At 47.5% G+C, this 20,509-nt stretch overlaps 1 protein-coding gene across 1 annotated transcript in view; it reads right to left on the reverse strand.

Moving 5' to 3' along the window:
* ERBB4 (erb-b2 receptor tyrosine kinase 4) overlaps nt 1-20,509 on the reverse strand; it is a 535,358-nt gene that overhangs the window by 225,799 nt on the left and 289,050 nt on the right. The window contains exon 14 of the mRNA XM_060257067.1: nt 3,614-3,746. Within this exon, the coding sequence (XP_060113050.1) occupies nt 3,614-3,746 (133 nt within the window). The remainder of the gene's footprint in view (nt 1-3,613; nt 3,747-20,509) is intronic.

Here is a 20,509-nt window from a genome sequence, read left to right on the forward strand (position 1 = left end):
AGTTTTTTTTGGGGGGGAGGGGTTGGTAAAGTTCCTGCATTGTTAAAAGTCAAGGTTTTTTTACTGTTTTAAAAGGATTCTGTGTTTGATTTGTTGCTGCTGTTTTGTGCTTCTGTTGCTTCTTTTCTCTTCTGATTCTGGTTCTTTGAGGGGGTGGTTGTTTGGCCTAATTTTCTAGCCCAATCTTTTTGGGACTTGGGGGTTTTGTAGGGGAGAGTCCCCTGCAGTTTTGGGGGCTCTCCCTCAAACCCACTCTCCTCCAGGCGGCTTCCAATATACCCTATTTTGCCATTGATTACAATGGCCATAGGGTATAATGGGACCGTATAGTTGGAAATAGCCGTACATCTATCGTATATACGGCTATTCTGAGTACTGGTATTCAGAAATATACGCTATTCTGAATATTTTGGCCCCGTATATTTCCAAATCCGATTATTTCCAAATTATTATTTTTTGCACACCCCTACTGTAGACTCCTGAACCAAAATCATAAGAGAACAGTCTGTCATGAATTCTTTCATCCACGGATTGTACACAGAAACTTAAAGAAACCAATTATCCCACTTCACAGTCTTGCTTGTTTAGTCCACTGGTTTTTTCCAGTGAGGTGTAGGATAAAGAAGAAGTTCATCCGCATTAAGCCAGTCCACGTTAGCCGGTGTCAAGCGTTTCGTTGCCTTTTTCAAGACTGATGGTTTTTAATTGGAACCCAAAAATCCTGTCTCTTTCTCACCATGCTCTCGCCCATTCTTTGTAAGGACGGAGTGAGTTTCAAAGTACAATGGAGCAGAGCAAGAAGTGAGTCTAGGGCTGGATACAGACGGGCACCGTAGGGCAGCAGCCTGCCATCCAGAAGTGAGCCAGCAGAAAGAGAAGCACCCCTGGGGTAGTCAGAGGGTGGACGGGCCCCTGCCAGAATAGGGACGGGCTGTGTGCACCCTGAAGGAGTGATGAGAACACTCATCCACATGACCACTGCCTTCCCAGGACTTTGCCAATCTGTTGCCAATTTGCTACCGCTTCACATGTGGTAGCTTTCTGAGGTGGCAGGAAGACAGGTAAGGGTGGGAGTGGGGTGGGATCCAGATGTGTGCATTTGAATGTATCCGGTTGTGGGGTCTGGTTGTGGGGTGTCCCTGAGGTGGCTTATATTGGCCATCTGAAAGCAGCCTAGTAATACCTTAAGGACCATCAAAATGATTCAGAGTGTAAGCTTTTGTGAGCTGAAGCTCACGTTGCAGATAACCCTCTGATGTCGGATCCCTCCTTACGTGAGCTTCGACTCACAAGAGCCCACATGCTGGAAAACTGTCTTGAAGGTCTGATTCTGTCCTCCCACTACAGATGAACACAGCTCTCCACCTGAGACCGACTACATAGAAATAGGATCCATAGGACACAGTAGGACAGTGAAACAGCCATAGGGTCAGATCCTGGCAAACCTGGCACACACCACTAACCATGTACCACTCTTTTTCTGAGCAGGAAGCAAATTGGACAGTGACTGATGGATTCTGCCAAACTGCAAACCTAGGAGTAAGAGGTGTCGGGTCATTTCTATCTCTGCACTCCTTGCCAGCTCTTCACTCTGAATCTCAGAGCGACCACAATCTCCTTTATCTTCTTCCCCCACAGCAGACACTCTGTGAGGTGGGTGGGGCTGAGAGAGCTCTCCCAGAAGCTGCCCTTTCAAGGACAACTCTTGCAAGAGCTCTGGCTGACCCAAGGCCATTCCAACAGTTGCAAATGGAGTAGTGTGGAATCAAACCCGGTTCTCCCTGATAAGAGTCCACACACTTAACCACTACACCAAACCACTCCACCAAAACCGCCTCTCATTGGTCAGCGTACAAAGATTATGGCACCTCCTCTTCAGGAACTATGAATTCCATCGATTTTCTTGCTTTGAAACCATAGTGCTCCTTTGCATATTAGGCCACACACCCCTGATGTAGCCAATCCCCTAAGAGCTTATAGTAGGCCCTGTAACAAGAGCCTTGTGAGCTCTTGGAGGATTGGCTACATAAGATGGGTGTGGCCTAATATGCAAAGGAGCTCCTGCTACAAAAAACACCCTGGTGCTGCCAAATGTTTTCCTATGCTCTGCTGGCTTAAGGAGTCACCATTTGCCCACAGAAAAGCGTGCACGGTCCACACTCTGCAGAACACCCTGGATTCAGAAATGGAGCAAAAATGGACTTCTGATCCTCCTGAACTGTTGCTGCTTGGCAAATAAGACTAGGCAAAGTGGAACTCCATTATCTGTGGAGAAATGATAGAGGTTTACAAGAATATGCATGGGATGGAGAAAGTAGAGAAAGAAGTACTTTTCTCCCTTTTTCACAATACAAGAACTCGTGGGTATTCGATGAAATTGCTGAGCAGTCAGGTTATAATGGATAAAAGGAAGTCCTTCTTCACCCAAAGGGTGATTAACATGTGGAATTCACTGCCACAGGAAGTTGTGGTGGCTACAAGCATAGACAGCTTCAAGAGGGGGTTGGATAAACAACTGGAGCAGAGGTCCATCAGTGGCTATTAGCCACAGCTATTGTTGGAACTCTCTGTCTGCGGCAGTGATGCTCTGTATTCTTGGTGCTTGGGGGGAGTCAATAGTGGGAAGGTTTCTAGTGTCCTGGCCCCACTGGTGGACCCACCTGATGGCACTTGGGTTTTTTAGTCACTGTGTGACACAGGGTGTTGGACTGATTAGGTCATTGGCCTCATCCAACATGGCTTCTCTTATGTTCTTATGTTTGGGGCAAGTGATGCTCTGTATTCTTGGTGCTTGGGGGGGCACAGCGGGAGGGCTTCTAGGGTCCTGGCCCCACTGGTGGACCTCCTGATGCCACTTGGGATTTTATGGCCACTCTATGACAGAGTGTTGGACTGGATGGGCCACTGGCCTGATTCAACATGGCTTCCCTTATGTTCTTATGTCTGAGGCAGTGATGCTCTGTATTCTGGGTACTGGGAGGGGCACAGTGAGAGGGCTTCTAGGGTCCTGGCCTCACAGGTGGGACCTCCGGATGGCACTTGGTTTTTTGGCCCCTGTGTGACACAGAGTGTTGGGCTGGAGGGGCCACTGGCCTGATTCAACATGACTTCTCTTATGTTCTTATGTGACACAGAGTGTTGGGCTGGAGGGGCCATCGGCCTGATCCAACATGGCTTCTCTTATGTTCTTATGTGATACAGAGTGTTGGACTGGAGGGGCCATCGGCTTGATCCAACATGGCTTCTCTTATGTTCTTATGTGACACAGAGTGTTGGGCTGGATGGGCCATCAGCCTGATCCAACATGGCTTCTCTTATGTTCTTATGTGTGGGGCAAGGATGTTCTGTATTCTTGGTGCTTGGGGGGGGGGCAGTTGGAGGGCTTCTAGTATCCCAGCCCCACTGGTGGACCTCCTGATGGCACCTGCTTTTTTCTTTGGCCTCTGTGTGACACAGTGTGTTGGACTGGATGGGCCATTGGCCTGATCCAACATGGCTTCTCTTATGTTCTTACTCATGGGAGAGTGAAAATGATTTAAGCAAGGAGAGATGGAATGGCTTCTTAAAGTGTCAGGCATTTCTCTGCAAAAGGTGAAAAAAAGACCCTCTTTACCTCAGTCTCCAGGAACCTCCGTAAGGCCCTCTTTTTTTTGATGCTGTTACGTCTCACGTACACCGCAAACGTCAGGCCTAAAATGACGATGATGAAGAGCCCACCAATCACACCAGCAGCAATCAAGGGTGTTCTAAAAATCAAGACCCAACACTGATCGTGAGTCAAAGGAGCAATGTCATGTGCAGGCTGTGTTAATTGTGGGGCACAGGTATAGGAAACGATGAAGGGTGTTTTTACATTCAGTTTGATCCAGAGTTTTAGAGTCTTCAAATCGCCTGGCACTGTTCCACTTTAATTATTTTCCTTTTACATTTAAGCGTTTCAATTTGGTGGGGGGGGGTCTCTGATCAGAGGGCAGATGGAATACCAGTGCTTAGTTAAATGTATATGATTGCTTGGAAATGGTGTCAACACTGCAAAAACAATACACATTTAAATAACTAGATGAGGCAAGAAATTATATGTAAAAATTTCAAGTGCTGTCAGTTCTCATGCAGATTACTGCACCTTGTGGTGGCTTTTGGAGGAGTTTTTTAAAATGCATGAAAACTTCTAGAATACAAGTTTGAAACGCCTGTAGAGAAAAGACCGGATCAAAACTAGTTTCGAGAAAAACGTTGCAGTAGCAGTGCCAGAACCCATCTCACCGAAACAACTGTAGATGCTTCGGGCAGCAACGATGCAAAACAGTTGTGAGAACATTAGGTAATGTAAAAGGTGAGTTTCCAATGCGGTGATAGAGAGTCACAAACTGTCAGTGTAAAAACACCTGAAGTTAGACCGGTCACATTTCAAATAACATAAAATAGAATCACAGCCGTGACAACATTTCTCATGTTCTGAATGACTCTATATAGCAGACGTTCATGCACAGGTGAGAAAAGAAAGGAAGGGTTTGTGGGGACAGAAAGGCCAACGAAGAGCATTTGCTCTAAGTGAGATATTTAATGGAAAATGAAGGTGAAAAAGCACATGCTGAAGAAAAGCTCCCCTAACGCGCCATCTTGAACAACTCGCTGACGAGTGACATGCTTGTGAGGAGAGCGTGCCACCAGAGCCCCAAATTCTTCCACATAAAGGGAAAAAACACACAAAAGGAGTATTTCCGCAGTCCACTCTGCAATGGGTTATCTCCACAAGTCCGCTGTTGGCTTGTAAGAACCAACTGTAACCAACAGAAAGCAGGCTCCTCTCAGCTCAGAATTAAGCCAGAGCCAACTAGTGATATGTTTGAAATCCCCCTCCTCCAGGAATACTACGTATATAAGTGCTGTCATGTCACAACCGACTTATGACAACCCCAGTAAGGGATTTCAAGGTAAGTGAGAAGCAGAGGTGGTTGGCCATTGTTTTACTCTGCGGAGTCTTCCTTGGTGGTCTCCCATCCAAGTACTGACCCTGCTTAGCTTCTGAGATCTGGGAAGCAGAGGTGGTTGGCCATTGCCTTCCTCTGCAAAGCTTTCCTTGGTGGTCTCCCATCCAAGTACTGACCCTTCTTGGTTTCTGAGATCTGGGAAGCAGAGGTGGTTGGCCATTGCCTTCCTTTGCAAAGTCTTCCTTGGTGGTCTCCCATCCAAGTACTGACCCTGCTTTGCTTCCAAGATCTCAGAAGCAGAGGTGGTTGGCCATTGCTTTCCTCTCCAGAACCTTCCTTGGTGGTCTTCTGTCCAAGTATAGACCCTGCTTAGATTCCAAGATCTGAGAAGCAGAGGCAGTTGGCCATTGCCCTCCTCTGCAGAGCCTTCCTTGGTGGTCTCCCACCCAAGTACTGATGATGATGATGATATTGGATTTATATCCCGCCCTCCAGTCTGAATCTCAGAGTCTCAGAGCGGCCTACAATCTCCTTTCCCTTCCTCCCCCACAACAGACACCCTGTGAGGTGGGTGGGGCTGAGAGGGCTCTCACAGCAGCTGCCCTTTCAAGGACAACTTCTGCCAGAGCTATGGCTGACACAAGGCCATTCCAGCAGGTGCAAGTGGAGGAGTGGGGAATCAAACCCGTTTCTCCCAGATAAGAGTCCACACACTTAACCACTACACGAAACTGGCTCTCTACACCACCCCACTTGGCTTCCAAGATCTGAGAAGATCAGCCTAGACTGATTTTGCTTCATGGTTTGGTTTGTGCCCATCTCTGCTTGCTGCTCTCTATGGTGTCACAGGATTTGAATCCAGCAAATTTACCCTGGTTCCAGTGGGCATGCTCCATCCACGATGATGCTTAATTCCACCCTCTCCCCGCCCTCCTTCCTTACAGAAGACCCTCTCCATGATCATTCCACCCCACCCTTCAAAATGTTCTCCTGGAGGACTCTGAAGGGCGGCTGCTGTTAGTTGGCTGCCACGACAGTCGTAAGAACATAAGAGAAGCCATGTTGGATCAGGCCAATGGGCCATCCAGTCCAACATTCTGTCACACAGTGGCCAAAAAAACAGGCACCATCAGGAGGTCCATCAGTGGGGCCAGGACACTAGAAGCCCTTCCACTGTGCCCCCCCCAAGCACCAAGAATACAGAGTATCACTTCCCCATGACAGAGAGTTCCAACAATATGCTGTGACTAATAGCCACTGATGGACCTCTGCTCCAGATATTTATCTGATCCCCTCTTGAAGCTGGCTATGCTGGCACCAACAAGGGGGCTAAATCACATGCTGCCATTTCTCCTTCTGATCACAATCATGCTGAGTTCCTGTGCATTCGTGCTTTAAAAAACTCCCCTGAATTATACATTTGTCCCCCCCCCCCCGCCCAACTTGGAGAGCCAGTTTGGTATAGTGGTTAAGTGTATGGACTCTTATCTGGGAGGACCGGGTTTGATTCCCCACTTCTCCACTTGCACCTGCTGGAATGGCCTTGGGTCAGCCATAGCTCTGGAAGAGGTTGTCCTTGAAAAGGCAGCTGCTGTGAGAGCCCTCTCCAGCCCCACCCACCTCACAGGGTGTCTGTTGTGGGGGAGGAAGGGAAAGGAGAATGTGAGCCGCTCTGAGACTCTTCGGAGTGGAGGGCGGGATATAAATCCAATATCGTCATCTACCTCACAGGGTGTCTGTTGTGGGGGAGGAAGGTAAAGCAGATTGTGAGCCGCTCTGAGACTCTTCGGAGTGGAGGGCGGGATATAAATCCAATATCTTCATCTACCTCACAGGGTGTCTGTTGTGGGGGAGGAAGGTAAAGGAGATTGTGAGCCGCTCTGAGACTCTTCAGAGTGGAGGGCGGGATATAAATCCAATATCTTCATCTACCTCACAGGGTGTCTGTTGTGGGGGAGGAAGGTAAAGGAGATTGTGAGCCGCTCTGAGACTCTTCGGAGTGGAGGGCGGGATAATAATCCAATATCTTCATCTACCTCACAGGGTGTCTGTTGTGGGGGAGGAAGGGAAAGGAGATTGTGAGCCGCTCTGAGACTCTTCGGAGTGGAGGGTGGGATATAAATCCAATATCTTCTTCTTCTTCTTCTTGAGGCACTCAGGGTCTACCCCAAGCATCACTGGTTGGCAAATCACGAGGCTTTGTCTAAGAAGGAATAAATCACGCCAGCTTCATCTACTCTGAAATATTACCAAGCTTTGATTTTATGCCAGAAAAAAGTCTTTGGCTTTGCTCAAATGCGATGCCTGCCACAGTCCTCGTCTCAGCCTTATGAGTGATGCCCCATGCCCAGCAGAGAAAGAGCTCCTTCAGGGACCGGCTGGCTTTTGAGATTTTCAAAGGGGGATCTTTTTGTTGCATCTGTTTCCCAGTACATGTCAGAGCAGCCCGAGATCTTTCGGATTTTGTGCAAATCACCTTAATCAGCCTCTGAACGGTCATTGCAGCTAGCCTTCAATACTTGAAGCAGGGCTTTTAAAAAAAGATTCTGGAGAAAGGGTTGCTGGAGCGCTCAAGAGGGAAAGGAAGGAGAAGCACCCGGGAGCCCCTCATGAACTTTTCAACTTTTTTTTTTTCTTTTGGAGAATTTTGTTTCCACGAAGAGGTTCCAGAACTCCGTCCCACCATGTCCCCCCCAGATTAAAAGCCCCGCCTGAGATCTACCGCCACTAATATACACTAAAAATAGTTGAACAAAGCAAGAGTCCAGTTGCACCTTTAAGACCGACAAAGTTTTATTCGGAATGGAAGCTTTCGTGTGCTAGAAGCGCACTTCCTCAGGCAAAAGGAAGGGATGGCCAGCAGCCCTAAATAGAGAGAAAGTGGGCAGCGAGTTAGCATGCAGAGTCATGGAAACGTTTTTTTAGCAGATTCAAAGAGTCACAAGTTGGGGTCTGGGGTTTATTAGTTTATGTTAACTGGAGAGAAACTAGTCCCAAACTTCTGACTTTTAATCTGCTGAAAAACATTTCCATGACCCTACATACCAACCCGCTGCCCACTTTCTCTATATTTAGGACTGCTTCCCGTTCCATCCTATTGTCTGATGAAGTGTGCTTCTAGCACATGAAAGTGTCCATTCTGAATAAAACTTTGTTGGCCTTAAAGGTGCCACTTGAATCCTGCTTGCTTCTACAGCTTCAAACCAACATGGCTGCCCGCCTGCATCTAACTCAAAATAGTTGCTACTGATTTCAGTGTGTCTGTGCAGAAAGTCCTTTTTTTATTTTTCAAAGTAATTGCTGTTTACTTCTACAAATGATAGATGCTACCAGTTGACCTATAATGTCGATTCCTCCCAATGCCGAGGTGTTTAGTCTTAGGATGCTGAGAGAGAGAAAGAAGGAAAAAAACCTGCACAGGATGAGTTAATTAACAGAGTCCTTTCCCTTGGCACATCATTTTAATGACAGTGGTTGACCTTAGCCCGAATCGCCATGACACTGGGGCTTCTGTGAACACAAATGCTCATAAACTCATTATTGCATGTGCCATAAAAGTTAAGAGCAAAGAATGGCAACTTTTTCCCAACAAGGGAAAAATAAAACAATTAACTGCCTACCCCAGGTATGTCTTACAACTCACACTGATCACACTTAAGGGGGGGCCTCCGACACCAGGTGGTCTATTGCTGAAGAAAACTGAATGGGAGACCACATGGCCGCTCTTGTTGTTATTACGATAATTCACAATAACCATTTTAACTTGTTTCACAGGGGAAGTTGCCCACTGAATGCTTAAAAGATATTTCCCTAGATCAGTTCGGATTCTTTTACCAGCAAGGGGATGTAATATTCAACTAGGAGAAGTGAATCCTTCCTTTCCACGTTTGCAATATATTTTCCTTCCCAATAGCATCAACTAAGAGCCCCGTGGTGGAGAATGGCAAGCTGCAGTACTGCAGTCCAAGCTCTGCTCACAACCTGAGTTTGATCCTGGCGGAAGAAGAAGAAGACTGCAGATTCCTAACCTGCCCTTCTCTCTGAGTCAGAGACTCAGAGCGGCTCACAATCTCCTTTATCTTCTTCTCCCACAACAGACACCCTGTGAGCTGGGTGGGGCTGAGAGGGCTCTCACAGAAGCTGCCCTTTCAAGGACAACTCCTATGAGAGCTATGGCTGATCCAAGAACATCCCAGCAGTTGTAAGTGGAGGAGTGGGGAATCAAACCTGGTTCTCCCAGATAAGAGTCCATGCACTTAACCACTACACCAAACTGGCTCTCAGTGAGGTAGGTGGGGCTGAGACACCCTGTGAGGTAGGTGGGGTTGGGAGAGCTTTCCCAGAAGCTGCCCTTTCACGGACAACTCTGTGAGAGTTATGGCTGACCCAAGGTCATTCCAGCAGTTCCAAGTGGAGGAGTGGGGAATCAAACCCAGTTCTCCCAGATAAGAGTCTGCACACTTAACCACTACACCAAACTGGCTCTCTGTGAGGTAGGAGGGGCTGAGACACCCTGTGAGGTAGATGGGGTTGGGAGAGCTCTCCCAGAAGCTGCCCTTTCAAGGACAATTCTGCCAGAGCTCTGGCTGACCCAAGGCCATTCCAGCAGGTGCAAGTAGAGGAGTGGGGAATCAAACCCGGTTCTCCCAGATAAGAGTCTGCACACTTAACCACTACACCAAACTGGCTCTCAAATCTGGCAAGAAAACGTCAGGATGTGATGTCATCCCATGGGTCGAAAACAATCTGGTGCTCACTTTACCTATTTAGCATCAACTACTTAAAATGAAACGAAAGTCTAAAGCGGCCATTACAAGAAGCACGACATGGTCCATGGGGTGGGTGGGTGACCTCCTTCCAGTCCTTCAGAAACATCCAACATGCTTCTGCCCCACAGGGATGGCTGCAGCCTAATTACTCCCATTGATTTTTACTATGTGTAGTAGTAGAAGAGAGACAAGATTTTGGTCTGTGAAGGAAGGCCAGGGAAGGAACATCTGCTCTCCTAGCTTCACTATTAAAACAGACAATAGAATGCATGTTTAACGTGGACTCTGAGGCCTAGTTATGACAGGATTTGTTGAACCAAATTAGGAACCGCTATCCAGAAGCTGTTCTGAAGTATCAGTTTCCTGAAGTTTCATCTGTTAAAGAAGCTCAACTTTGTGATATATTGCCTTGGTACCCAATTCACATTTCCCGCCCCCTGTAGTTCCCTTCTTTCACTTCAATAAGCAAGAGAAATCCAGGACCACACAAGGAGGAACACAGACCCCTGGATACCCCCAAGTGGGCAGCTGTGTTGGTCTGAAGCTGGAGAACAAATTTTGAGTCCAGTGGCACCTTTAAGACCAACAAACGTTTATTCGAGCTATGAGCTTTTGTGTGCAAGCACACTTCCTCGGATATATTCAGACATAATTGGATATCCGAGGAAATGCGTCCACCACTTTTCTACAAAAAAGCCGAGCAGAAACTCATTTGCATATTAGGCCACACTCCCTGGTGCCACCACTTTCCTACAAAAAGGCCCAGCAGAAACTCATTTATATATTAGGCCACACCCATGGTGCCTACAAAAAGCTCAGCAGAAACTCATTTGCATATTAGGCCATGCCCCCTGGTGCCAAGACAGCCAGAACTGTGTTCCTGGGCATTCCTGCTAATAAACCAAGCAAACAAAAAACGAAGCCTGGTGTCCACACATGAAAGTTCTTACCCTGAATAAAGAAGAAGATGATATTGGATTTATATCCTGCCCTATACTTTGAATCTCAGAGTCTCAGAGCGGCTCACAATCTCCTCAACCTTCCCCCCCCCTCACCATGACAACAGACACCCTGTGAAGTAGGTGGGGCTGAGAGAGCTTTTTACAGTAGCTGCCCTTTCTAGGACAACTCCTATGAAAGCCATGACTGACCCAAGACCCATTCCAGCAGCTGCAAGTGGAGGAGTGGGGAATCAAACCCGGTTCTCCCAGATAAGAGAGCTCTGGCTGACGCAAGGCCATTCCAGCAGCTGCAAGTGGAGGAGGGGGGAATCAAACCCGGTTCTCCCAGATAAGAGAGCTCTGGCTGACGCAAGGCCATTCCAGCAGCTGCAAGTGGAGGAGGGGGGAATCAAACCCGGTTCTCCCAGATAAGAGAGCTCTGGCTGACGCAAGGCCATTCCAGCAGCTGCAAGTGGAGGAGGGGGGAATCAAACCCGGTTCTCCCAGATAAGAGAGCTCTGGCTGACCCAAGGCCATTCCAGCAGCTGCAAGTGGAGGAGTGGGGAATCAAACCCGGTTCTCCCAGATAAGAGAGCTCTGGCTGACGCAAGGCCATTCCAGCAGCTGCAAGTGGAGGAGGGGGGAATCAAACCCGGTTCTCCCAGATAAGAGAGCTCTGGCTGACCCAAGGCCATTCCAGCAGCTGCAAGTGGAGGAGGGGGGAATCAAACCCGGTTCTCCCAGATAAGAGAGCTCTGGCTGACGCAAGGCCATTCCAGCAGCTGCAAGTGGAGGAGGGGGGAATCAAACCCGCTTCTCCCAGATAAGAGTCCGCACACTTAACCACTACACCAAACTTTTGTTGGTCTTAAGGGTGCCACTGGACTCAGAATTTGTTCTAAATATCTGATAGGGCCGTCTGACCCAGAGCCCATCCACTGTAAGTTAATTGAGTCCAATCAGGGCTTTTTTTCTGTAGCAGGAACTCCTTTGCATATTAGGCCGCCCCCACCCCCCCATGCAGCGAATCCTCCAAGGACTTGCAGGGCTCTTCTTGCAGGGCCTACTGGAAGCCCCACGCTGTACAGGAATGGTCTGGCTTATGCTCACGAAGCTTTTAGGGGTCAACAAAATCCACAAGGGCCTGTTGGGTTTTGAATCCCAGAGCTGGAAGGGGCCATACAGCCATCTAGTCCAACCCCCTGCTCAACATAGGATCAACCCAGAGCAGGGGTGGCCAATGGTAGCTCTCCAGATACTTTTTGCCTACAACTCCCATCAGCCCCAGCCATTGGCCATGTTGGCTGGGGCTGATGGGAGTTGTAGGCAAAAAAAATCATCTGGAGAGCTACCATTGGCCACCCCTGGCCTAGTGCACCCCTGATGTTTGTCCAGCCAATGCTTAAAGACTGCCAGTGAGGGGGACCTCACCATCTCCCTCAGTGGCTGATTCCACTGTTGAAAACCTCTTCTTGTAAGAAAGTTCTCCCTGATATCCAGCTGGTACCTTCCCAGCGTAAATTTAAACCTCTGATCGCGAGTCCTCTCCTCTGCTGCCAATAGAAACAGTCCCCTGCCCTCCTCTTTTCAACCCTTTCTCAAGGATTTGAACTTGGATGTGCTGTTCAGCAACGTACAGGGCAGTTTGGTGTAGCCAGTTTGGTGTAGTGGTGAAGTGTGCGGACTGTTATCTGGGAGAACCAGGTTTGAACACATGAAGCTGCCTTATACTGAATCAGACCCTCAGTCCATCAAAGTCAGCATTGTCTACTCAGACTGGCAGCCGCTCTCCAGGGTCTCAAGCTGAGGTTTTCCGCGCCTGTTTGCCTGGACCCTTTTTTTGTGGAGATGCCAGGGACTGAACCTGGGTCCTTCTGCTTCCCAAGCAGATGCTCTGCCACTGAGCCACCGTCCCTCCCCTTTGATTCCCCACTTCTCCACTTGCAGCTGCTGGAATGGCCTTGGGTCAGCCAGAGCTCTCGTAGAAGAAGAACAACTGCATGTTCATACCCCACCCTTCTCTCTGAATCAGAGATTCAGAGCGGCTTACAATCTCCTATATCTTATCTCCCTACAACAGACACCCTGTGAGGTGGGTGGGGCTGAGAAGGCTCTCACAGCGGCTGCCCTTTCAAGGACAATCTCTGCCAGAGCTATGGCTAACCCAAGGCCATTCCAGCAGCTGCAAGTGGAGGAGTGGGGAATCAAACCTGGTTCTCCCAGATAAAAGTCCACGCACTTAACCACTACACCAAACTGGCTGAAAGGGCAGCTGCTGTGAGAGCTCTCTCAGCTCCACCCACCTCACAGAGTGTCTGTTGTGCGGGAAGGCGATATAGGAGTTTGTAAACTACTCTGAGACTCTGATTCAGAGAGAAGGGCGGGGTATAAATCTGTAGTCTTCTTCTTCTTCTCTCATAACAGCTCTTTAAATATCCCCTCACAAACTGAACGTTCCCACATCCCACAACCTTTTCTCATATGGCTTGGTCGTTCCAAGGTCTCAGGTACCCCAAAAGTAAATCAAGTCACAGACATCCAGCAGATGTTTGCATGAAGATTCCCAGCTCCACCAAACTGTCTCCAGTACAGAATTTCATGATTCTTGTGTGTGCGTGCGTGCATTAATAGACAGGAAATCAGAAGAAAGTAACACAAGGACTTCTGCAGACGCTTGCTGTGTGTCTGGTTAAGCAAAAAGAATTAATATTGTTTTTAAAATATGCCAAATCAGGCCCCATCTAATACAGACTGATCTAACGCTGAGAGAGAAAAAACACTAAATCCAGTCGACTGGACTCTCAGGTGAAGGAGGTTCAACTGAGCAAAAGAACAGTTTTCTTTAAGCGCTTGAGGCTTATTTTCAATTGTCTCAAAAATGAGTAATTTCGGCTTCTCTCATAGCCACAGTCCAGTGACCACTGACCCCAAAGGGCAGGTTTGGAGCTCACGGTGGAACGGGGCTTCAGAGATGCCTTCCTTGCATGAAGCGGCTCGGTTAAGCCTGGTAAATTGGGTTATGGGACGGCAGGCACGATTTCCTCTACCGCATCGCACGCAGCTCTCTGCCTGTTTATCTTTGTATATTAAATGGGAAATGTGCTTTCTACAAACCTAAGCACGGCACTTGCTCAGCCAAAATATATTCTCCGCCCCCGTCAAGAGGTCAGTTTGCTATGGTAACATCCATTTTAGCTGCTCAGCCGTCGTCCGGAAGTGGTTGGCATATAACAGGCGATGTGAATAGCTGGGCGTAATTAAACCGGTATTTGCTTCCCCTGGTGTTTAATTGCGGCACTGGCTCAAACACCCCACACTCTCCGTGGGGCAGAAATGGTGAAGGCCACACAGGGAAACTCTGCCCCGGCCCCTAATCCAGGAAAGAATGACTCCGAGATTCAATACTGAGCAATATCTTGTTGGAAAACCGCACTGTCCGTTGCCCCACAATGCATCAAAGTTCAACTCCCAGGGAAAGGGATGAAAAGAAAATGGCCAATATTCTAATGCCCCCGTACAGATCTATGGCGCAGTCTCATTTGGAATATTTTAGGCAGTAGAAAAAGCCCAGCGGAGACTTATTTGCATATTAGGTCACACCCCTTAACAGCACAATTGTGTCGCACTGGTTTTTTTGTAGGGAAAAAAACAGAGGAACTCATTTGCATATTAGGCCACACCCCCTGACATCACAGTTGTGTCACACAGGGCTTTTTTGCAGAAAAAATCCAGCAGGAACTCATTTGCATATTAGGCCACACACTCCTGACATCACAATTGTTTTGTGCAGGGCTTTTTTTGTAGGGAAAACCCAGTAGGAACTCATTTGCATATTAGGCCACACCCCTGACCTCCCAATTGTGTCACGCAGGGCTTTTTGTAGGAAAAAACAGCAGGAACTCATTTGCATATTAGGTCACACCCCCTGACATCACAATTGTGTTGCACAGGGCTTTTTTGTAGGAAAAAACCCAGCAGGAAATCATTTTCATATTAGGCCACACACTCCTGACATCACAATTGTTTCGCACAGGGCTTTTTTTGTAGAGAAAACCCCCCAGCAGGAACTCATTTGCACATCAGGCCACGCCCCCTGACACCAAGCCAGCCGGAACAGCATTCCTGTGCATTCCTGCCCAAAGAAAAACCTGCCGTGGGCAGTATTGGTCACTGTATTTCAAAAAGGCCATTGCAGAGCTGGGAAAAGTACAGAAGATGGCAACTGAGATGTTGAGGGGTCTGGATCAGCTTCTTTATGAGGAAAGGCTGAGTAGCCTGGGACTCTTCAGTTCAGAAAAGAGACTTCTAAGTGGGTGGCATGGGAGGTTTATCAAATTATGCGTGGGGTGGAGAGAGTGGACAAGCAGAACCTTTTCTCCTTCTTTCAAAATACTAGAACTTGAGGGCATCTAATGATGTTACTGGGCAAGAAATTCAGGACTGACAAAAGAAGTACCGCTTTACACAGAGAGCAATGGACATGTGGTATTTGCTGTCAAAGGATATAGTGATGACCACAGGCACAGACGGTTTAAAAGGGGATTAGACTCATTCCTGGGGGAGGGAAATGGCTGCTAGCCCCGGTGACTGAGGGGAACCTCCACATTCAGAAGCCATCAGCCAGGAGGCAACATCATGGAAAGGCCTCAGCCTCTATGCCCTGTTCTGGACCTTCCGGAAGAACTGGTTGGCCCCTATTGTGAGGCAGGATGCTAGACTAGATGGTCCACCAATCTGATCCAGCAGGGCTCTTCTGATGTTCTTCTCAGAGGAAGGCCTCGGCCTCTCTGCCCTGTTGTTGGCTGTCCAGAGAAACTGGTTGGCCCCTGTGTGAGGCAGGAGGCTTGACTAGATGGACCACTGGCCTGATCCAGCAGGGCTTATCAGGGGAAGGCCTCAGCCTCTATGCCCTGTTCTTGGCCCTCCAGAGGAACTGGTTGGTCTCTGAGTGACACGAGACGATGGACTAGATGGACCACTGCTCTGATCCAGCAGGGTTGAACCTATGTTCTTATGTCCTGAGGGCAGCCAGCAAGGCAGCAGTGCCCAGTGGCTCCTGTGTGGTGACATCAGAAGCTGCAGAGGGGTGGTGATGGAAACCAGGGGTGTCTATAGCTACACTCTGCAAGAGGACAGTTGCTGACTGCCTGATATTCCCTGCTGACACCATGTGCCTGCTTCGACACCAGGCACAGCAAGCCAGTCGACAACCACATTCCTGCCTCCACTGCTGCCTCCTAGCACTTTCAGGCATGGTCTGTCCTCCTTCGCCTAACCAACCTACAGCAGGTGCCAAAGAACCGCTTCACCGGCTGCCCCTCCGAAGCTGAGCAGAATGTCTGTGTTGCAGGACCCTCAGACAGGAGAGGCCACCGGGGTTCGAATTCACAGCTACTCCCCTCTCCGACGCTGTTGTAGCCAACAGTGGGAGGCCGGCAGCTACAGTTGCCAACTCTGAGCTAAGGAATTCCTGAAGAGTTGGAGGTAGGGCCAGGGGAAGGCAGGAGAGGCAGCTCAGCAGAGGCTGTAATGCCAGAACCCTCCAGAGCAGCCGTTTTCCTGAGGAAAATGAATTTCTGTCCTCTGGAGATCCACTGAAACTCTAGGGGATCTCCACACCCCACAAGTAGCTGGTAACCCCACACATTACTGTTGCTGTTGCTACTGCTGTTGTTGCTAACATTGTTGTTGTTTTTGTTGTTGTTGTTATTGTTGTTATTTACCCCATTCTGGCCCAGACTGGGTTCTGGGCAATGTAAATCAATAATATAAAAATACACAAATTTAAGCAATAGAACACTTCAACTAAAACATCTTACGTGTTACAGACCCCCTGACAGCACCCTAGTTTCTTGTATTCTACACTGTTGGGTGACGTATCAAGGGGAGAGAGCCCAAAGGGTGGGAGAAGATAAGGTGCCAGCTCAGCAACCGTTGCTGTCCTTATTCAAAAGCCTGGTGGGACATCTCTGAGTTGCAAAATATCCCACAGGGCCCTGGCGTTACCTGGCAGAGAGTTCTACCCCACGGGGGCCAGGGCCGAAAAAGCCTTGACCCTTGTCAAGGACAACCAGACCTCTTTAGGGCCAGGGGTCACCAAGAGAGCATAATGCTCTTCCAGGGATATAGTGGAGAATGTGGTCCTGTAGATATGGCGGCCCCAGACCGGTCAAGGCCTTAAAGGTCATAACCAAAACCTTGAATCTGACTCAATAGTCAACCGGGAGACAGTGCAGCTGGCGCAGCCCAGGTTGAATATATGCTGTCTGCGGCGTTCCCATCAGGACTTGCGCTACTGCATTCTGGACCCGTTGGAGCTTCTGGATCAGCCTCAAGGGTAGGTCAGTGTAGAGCGAGTTACAGTAGCCTGGCCTGGAGGTGGCCGTCGCATGGATTACTGTGGCCAATAATTTTATTTTCCACTCAGAAATAAAAGTATGGATCAACAACTGGAACATGAGATGGAAAACTTGAGAAACATCCAAGAAGCCAGTTGTCCGGCTTCCACTTGGGATTCAGTTTGCCTTTCACAGGATAGGCAGAAATAAACCACCCCGTAAAAATACCATGAGTTTATTCAGGAGAGGGGGCACATAACAGGCCCCTACTCTGAGGCAGGAGTGCCTTAGAGTCTCCCCAAACCTTAATCCGACCTGTAAGGGTTTCTTATATTTCCACCCGGCTCCTTATTATTCCAGTCAAATTCCTCCAGCATGGAAACGTATTTACTCAAGTCCCTTCTAAGTATGCAAAGGCCAACTTTCGGAAGAGTGGGTGAGGGAATAAACTTCTCCTGCGCTTATAAATATCAAGGAGAATTCAAGGTAGCGGCAAAACAAAAGGCATACAATATTTATTCCAGGGGAAGCCTTGATGCTACTTGGGGAGTTATCACTATTATATTACAAGAACGGTATTCTGTCTGTGTAAACGCCCGACACACACGCTATACCCTGATTATCGAATCCCTCTTGATTATGGGAAAAGAGGCAAAATAAAGTCATGAGCCAGCTTTAAAGTAATGTGAAGCATAATATTGTATTTTATCATATCTGCAGAATCCCAACATCTTTGTATAGTACGCACTAAAAGCAGAGGCAATCTGATTTTTAAAAGATGGCATGAATCCTTCATTCTAAATCTTTTGTAGTTTATCTTTTAAAAAAACCAACGCTTTAGTTCAGCAATTACACCTCCACAAAGTCATTATCTGATTTTCTGGATCCTATTGCTATTGGAACGTTAAAGAAACAAAGTTTGAGAGAAAGGTGCCCTAAGTGAGCTGCGGGGGGGGGGGGGGGGGGAGACAAAAGGCTTTTTTTAACTAATATTTTAATTAGAATCCTAAATTTCTTCAATAAATGAATTTCAGGCCAAAAGATGTCAGGTTATTCCATATACACTGCAAATGTGATGCTAGCTATACTCTGCTAGAGTATGAATGGGGGGGGAGAGTGTTTAGTAAAATTAAAAAGGTGAATGTAAAAGGTAGTCCCCTGTGCAAGCACCAGTCGTTTTCAACTCTGGGGTGACGATGCATCACGATGTTTTCACGGCAGACTTTTTATGGGGTGGTTTGCCATTGCCTTCCCCAGTCATTGACACTTTGCCCCCCAGCAAGCTGGGTACTCATTTGACCGACCTCGGAAGGATGGAAGGCTGAGTCAACCTTGGGCCGGCTACATGAACCCAGCTTCCGCCGGGATCGAACTCAAGTCATGAGCAGAGAGTTTGGACTGCAGTACTGCAGCTTTACACAGGGCTGCTCCTTAGTAAGTGTCGATGACTGGGGAAGGCAATGGCAACCCACCCCGCAGAAAACCCTGCAGAAAAGCCGTGAAAACATTGTGATGCGACATCACCCCAGAGTCGGAAACAACTGGTGCTTGCACAGGGGACTACCTTTAGTAAACTTAGAGACCGCTTATTTATGATTCGATTTGGGAGGGAAGAAATTCATCTTTGTTTCTGTACTATGCTTCTCTTTAAATTATGTACCTTAATTTTTACAAGAGTCACAGAAGTCAATGAGGCTCCTTTCCTAATAAGCATACTTTGGATTGCTGCCACAGAGAGGAAAACTGGCAATATATTTGAATATTCAGCATAATCCAATTTTTTTTTTGCCACATTTCAGAATTGAGCTAGTCTTTAAATTTTGAAAGGCAGAATGTGATCTCAGAATCAGACAACCTGAATGCCAAAACCTGTAATTCAAGTGATTTAACTGACTAAATAAAAAGAGTAGTCTGATACTGTCAAATGTTAACATTGAATGCCTGACCTTTCAAATATTCTTTTTTTTAAATCATTTCAGACCCTGTCAAATATTCACTGCAGCCAAATACCAGCTGTCAAATGCTTTTGGCTTGCTACACTTGAGTAGGGATGCCTCTGAAATTGACTTTCTGTGAATTTTCCTCCAGATTCTGGAATTTCAAATTAGTAGCTCTAGTTTCCTATAAAGAATCCAAAGCATTTTATTCCTCCATGGTTTCTTTTGCTATTTCTAAATTGTATACTGAGTCCTGGGGCAAATTGCAGCTTGATACAGCACATACCACCCCCAGTCTCTTCCATATTTTTCCTTCTTTAAATGTGAAAGATGTAAAAAAAAAAAAAAAAAGTTGGAAGGTGCTCGAGAGCGCCCTCTAGCTGAGAGCTCAGGACATCCTGCCCCCAGTGCACCCCCATCATAATGCTTCAGGCCGAGAGCTAGACTTTGTGTGGACTGGTGAATATCATGAAAAGTACCTAGGGTTGCCAAGTCTAACTCAGAAAATATCTGGGACTTTGGGGGTGGGGTGGGGAAATTTTGGGGGTGGGGCCAGGGGACTTTCCCATTCCCTAAAATAAATAAATAAAAATACAGCAGTGCAGTTCCCCTGAATACATTCTTCATTTTGCCATCCCCCAGTAGCTGGCTACACTTCCAATTCCCCCCACCTCTCTCTCTCTCTCTCTCTCTCTCTCACACACACACACACACACACAGAGTTTGGAAAGCACACTAGGTCTCACTAGGGCAACTTACTCATCATAGGAGTTGTTGACTGTTCTATACCCAACCCAGTTTGTCAGACTAACACAGGGAAACCAGAGGTTACTATTTTAGTGCGCAAACAGCTTCTTAAGGGACTATAAAACAAAAAGAGGTTCTGAGCTCCTTCCTTTCCCTTCCAACAGGCATGTTGTTCTGCAGGCTCACCCCACCCCCAGTCAGCCTGGCTCAAAGATTTAAAGGCACACACACCTTTCTAGAACCATGCTGTTCCCAGCATCTTCTTAAGCCTTCTGAGGTTTGAAGGCACATGGTGGCTGTGGGGTCAGGGCTCCCACCCCCCGCCAGCCAGCTGACTGGAGGTGGGAAAGAGCCTGCCAAATTGGGAGATCCCCCGTTAGGGCCTAGGGATTAGCAAGTCTAAAAGTAATGCCTGATATGAATGTACAATGAAATGCATTAAGATTCCTTTTGTGTTCCATTTAGCAATGCACAGAAGAACAAGCACATATCAGTAACACACACCACACACAACCATTTGTATCATTAAATCAACTGAAAATGAAAAGGGGAGGGGGGACTTAACCTAAACTGAATTAAGACCCTAAAGGTTACAAAGCTCTAAATGTATAGGTCCACTAATTATGCTCTTCAAATTAAAAACATTAAATATTGACATAGCCAATGTTTTTAATTTGTCGAATATAATTATTTGGCCTATACATTCAGATCTTCTTACCCTTTGGGTTCTTAATTTCATTAAATTAACATCATGACTGCTTTGGCAATATTTTGGCATAGTGCACAGAGAGTGGGGACATGAAAAGGAATGGAAGAAGCAGCGTTGCAGCACAACAAGCACATTTC

The sequence above is a fragment of the Heteronotia binoei genome, chromosome 16, assembly GCF_032191835.1.
Source record: "Heteronotia binoei isolate CCM8104 ecotype False Entrance Well chromosome 16, APGP_CSIRO_Hbin_v1, whole genome shotgun sequence".
Classification (NCBI taxonomy): domain Eukaryota; kingdom Metazoa; phylum Chordata; class Lepidosauria; order Squamata; family Gekkonidae; genus Heteronotia; species Heteronotia binoei.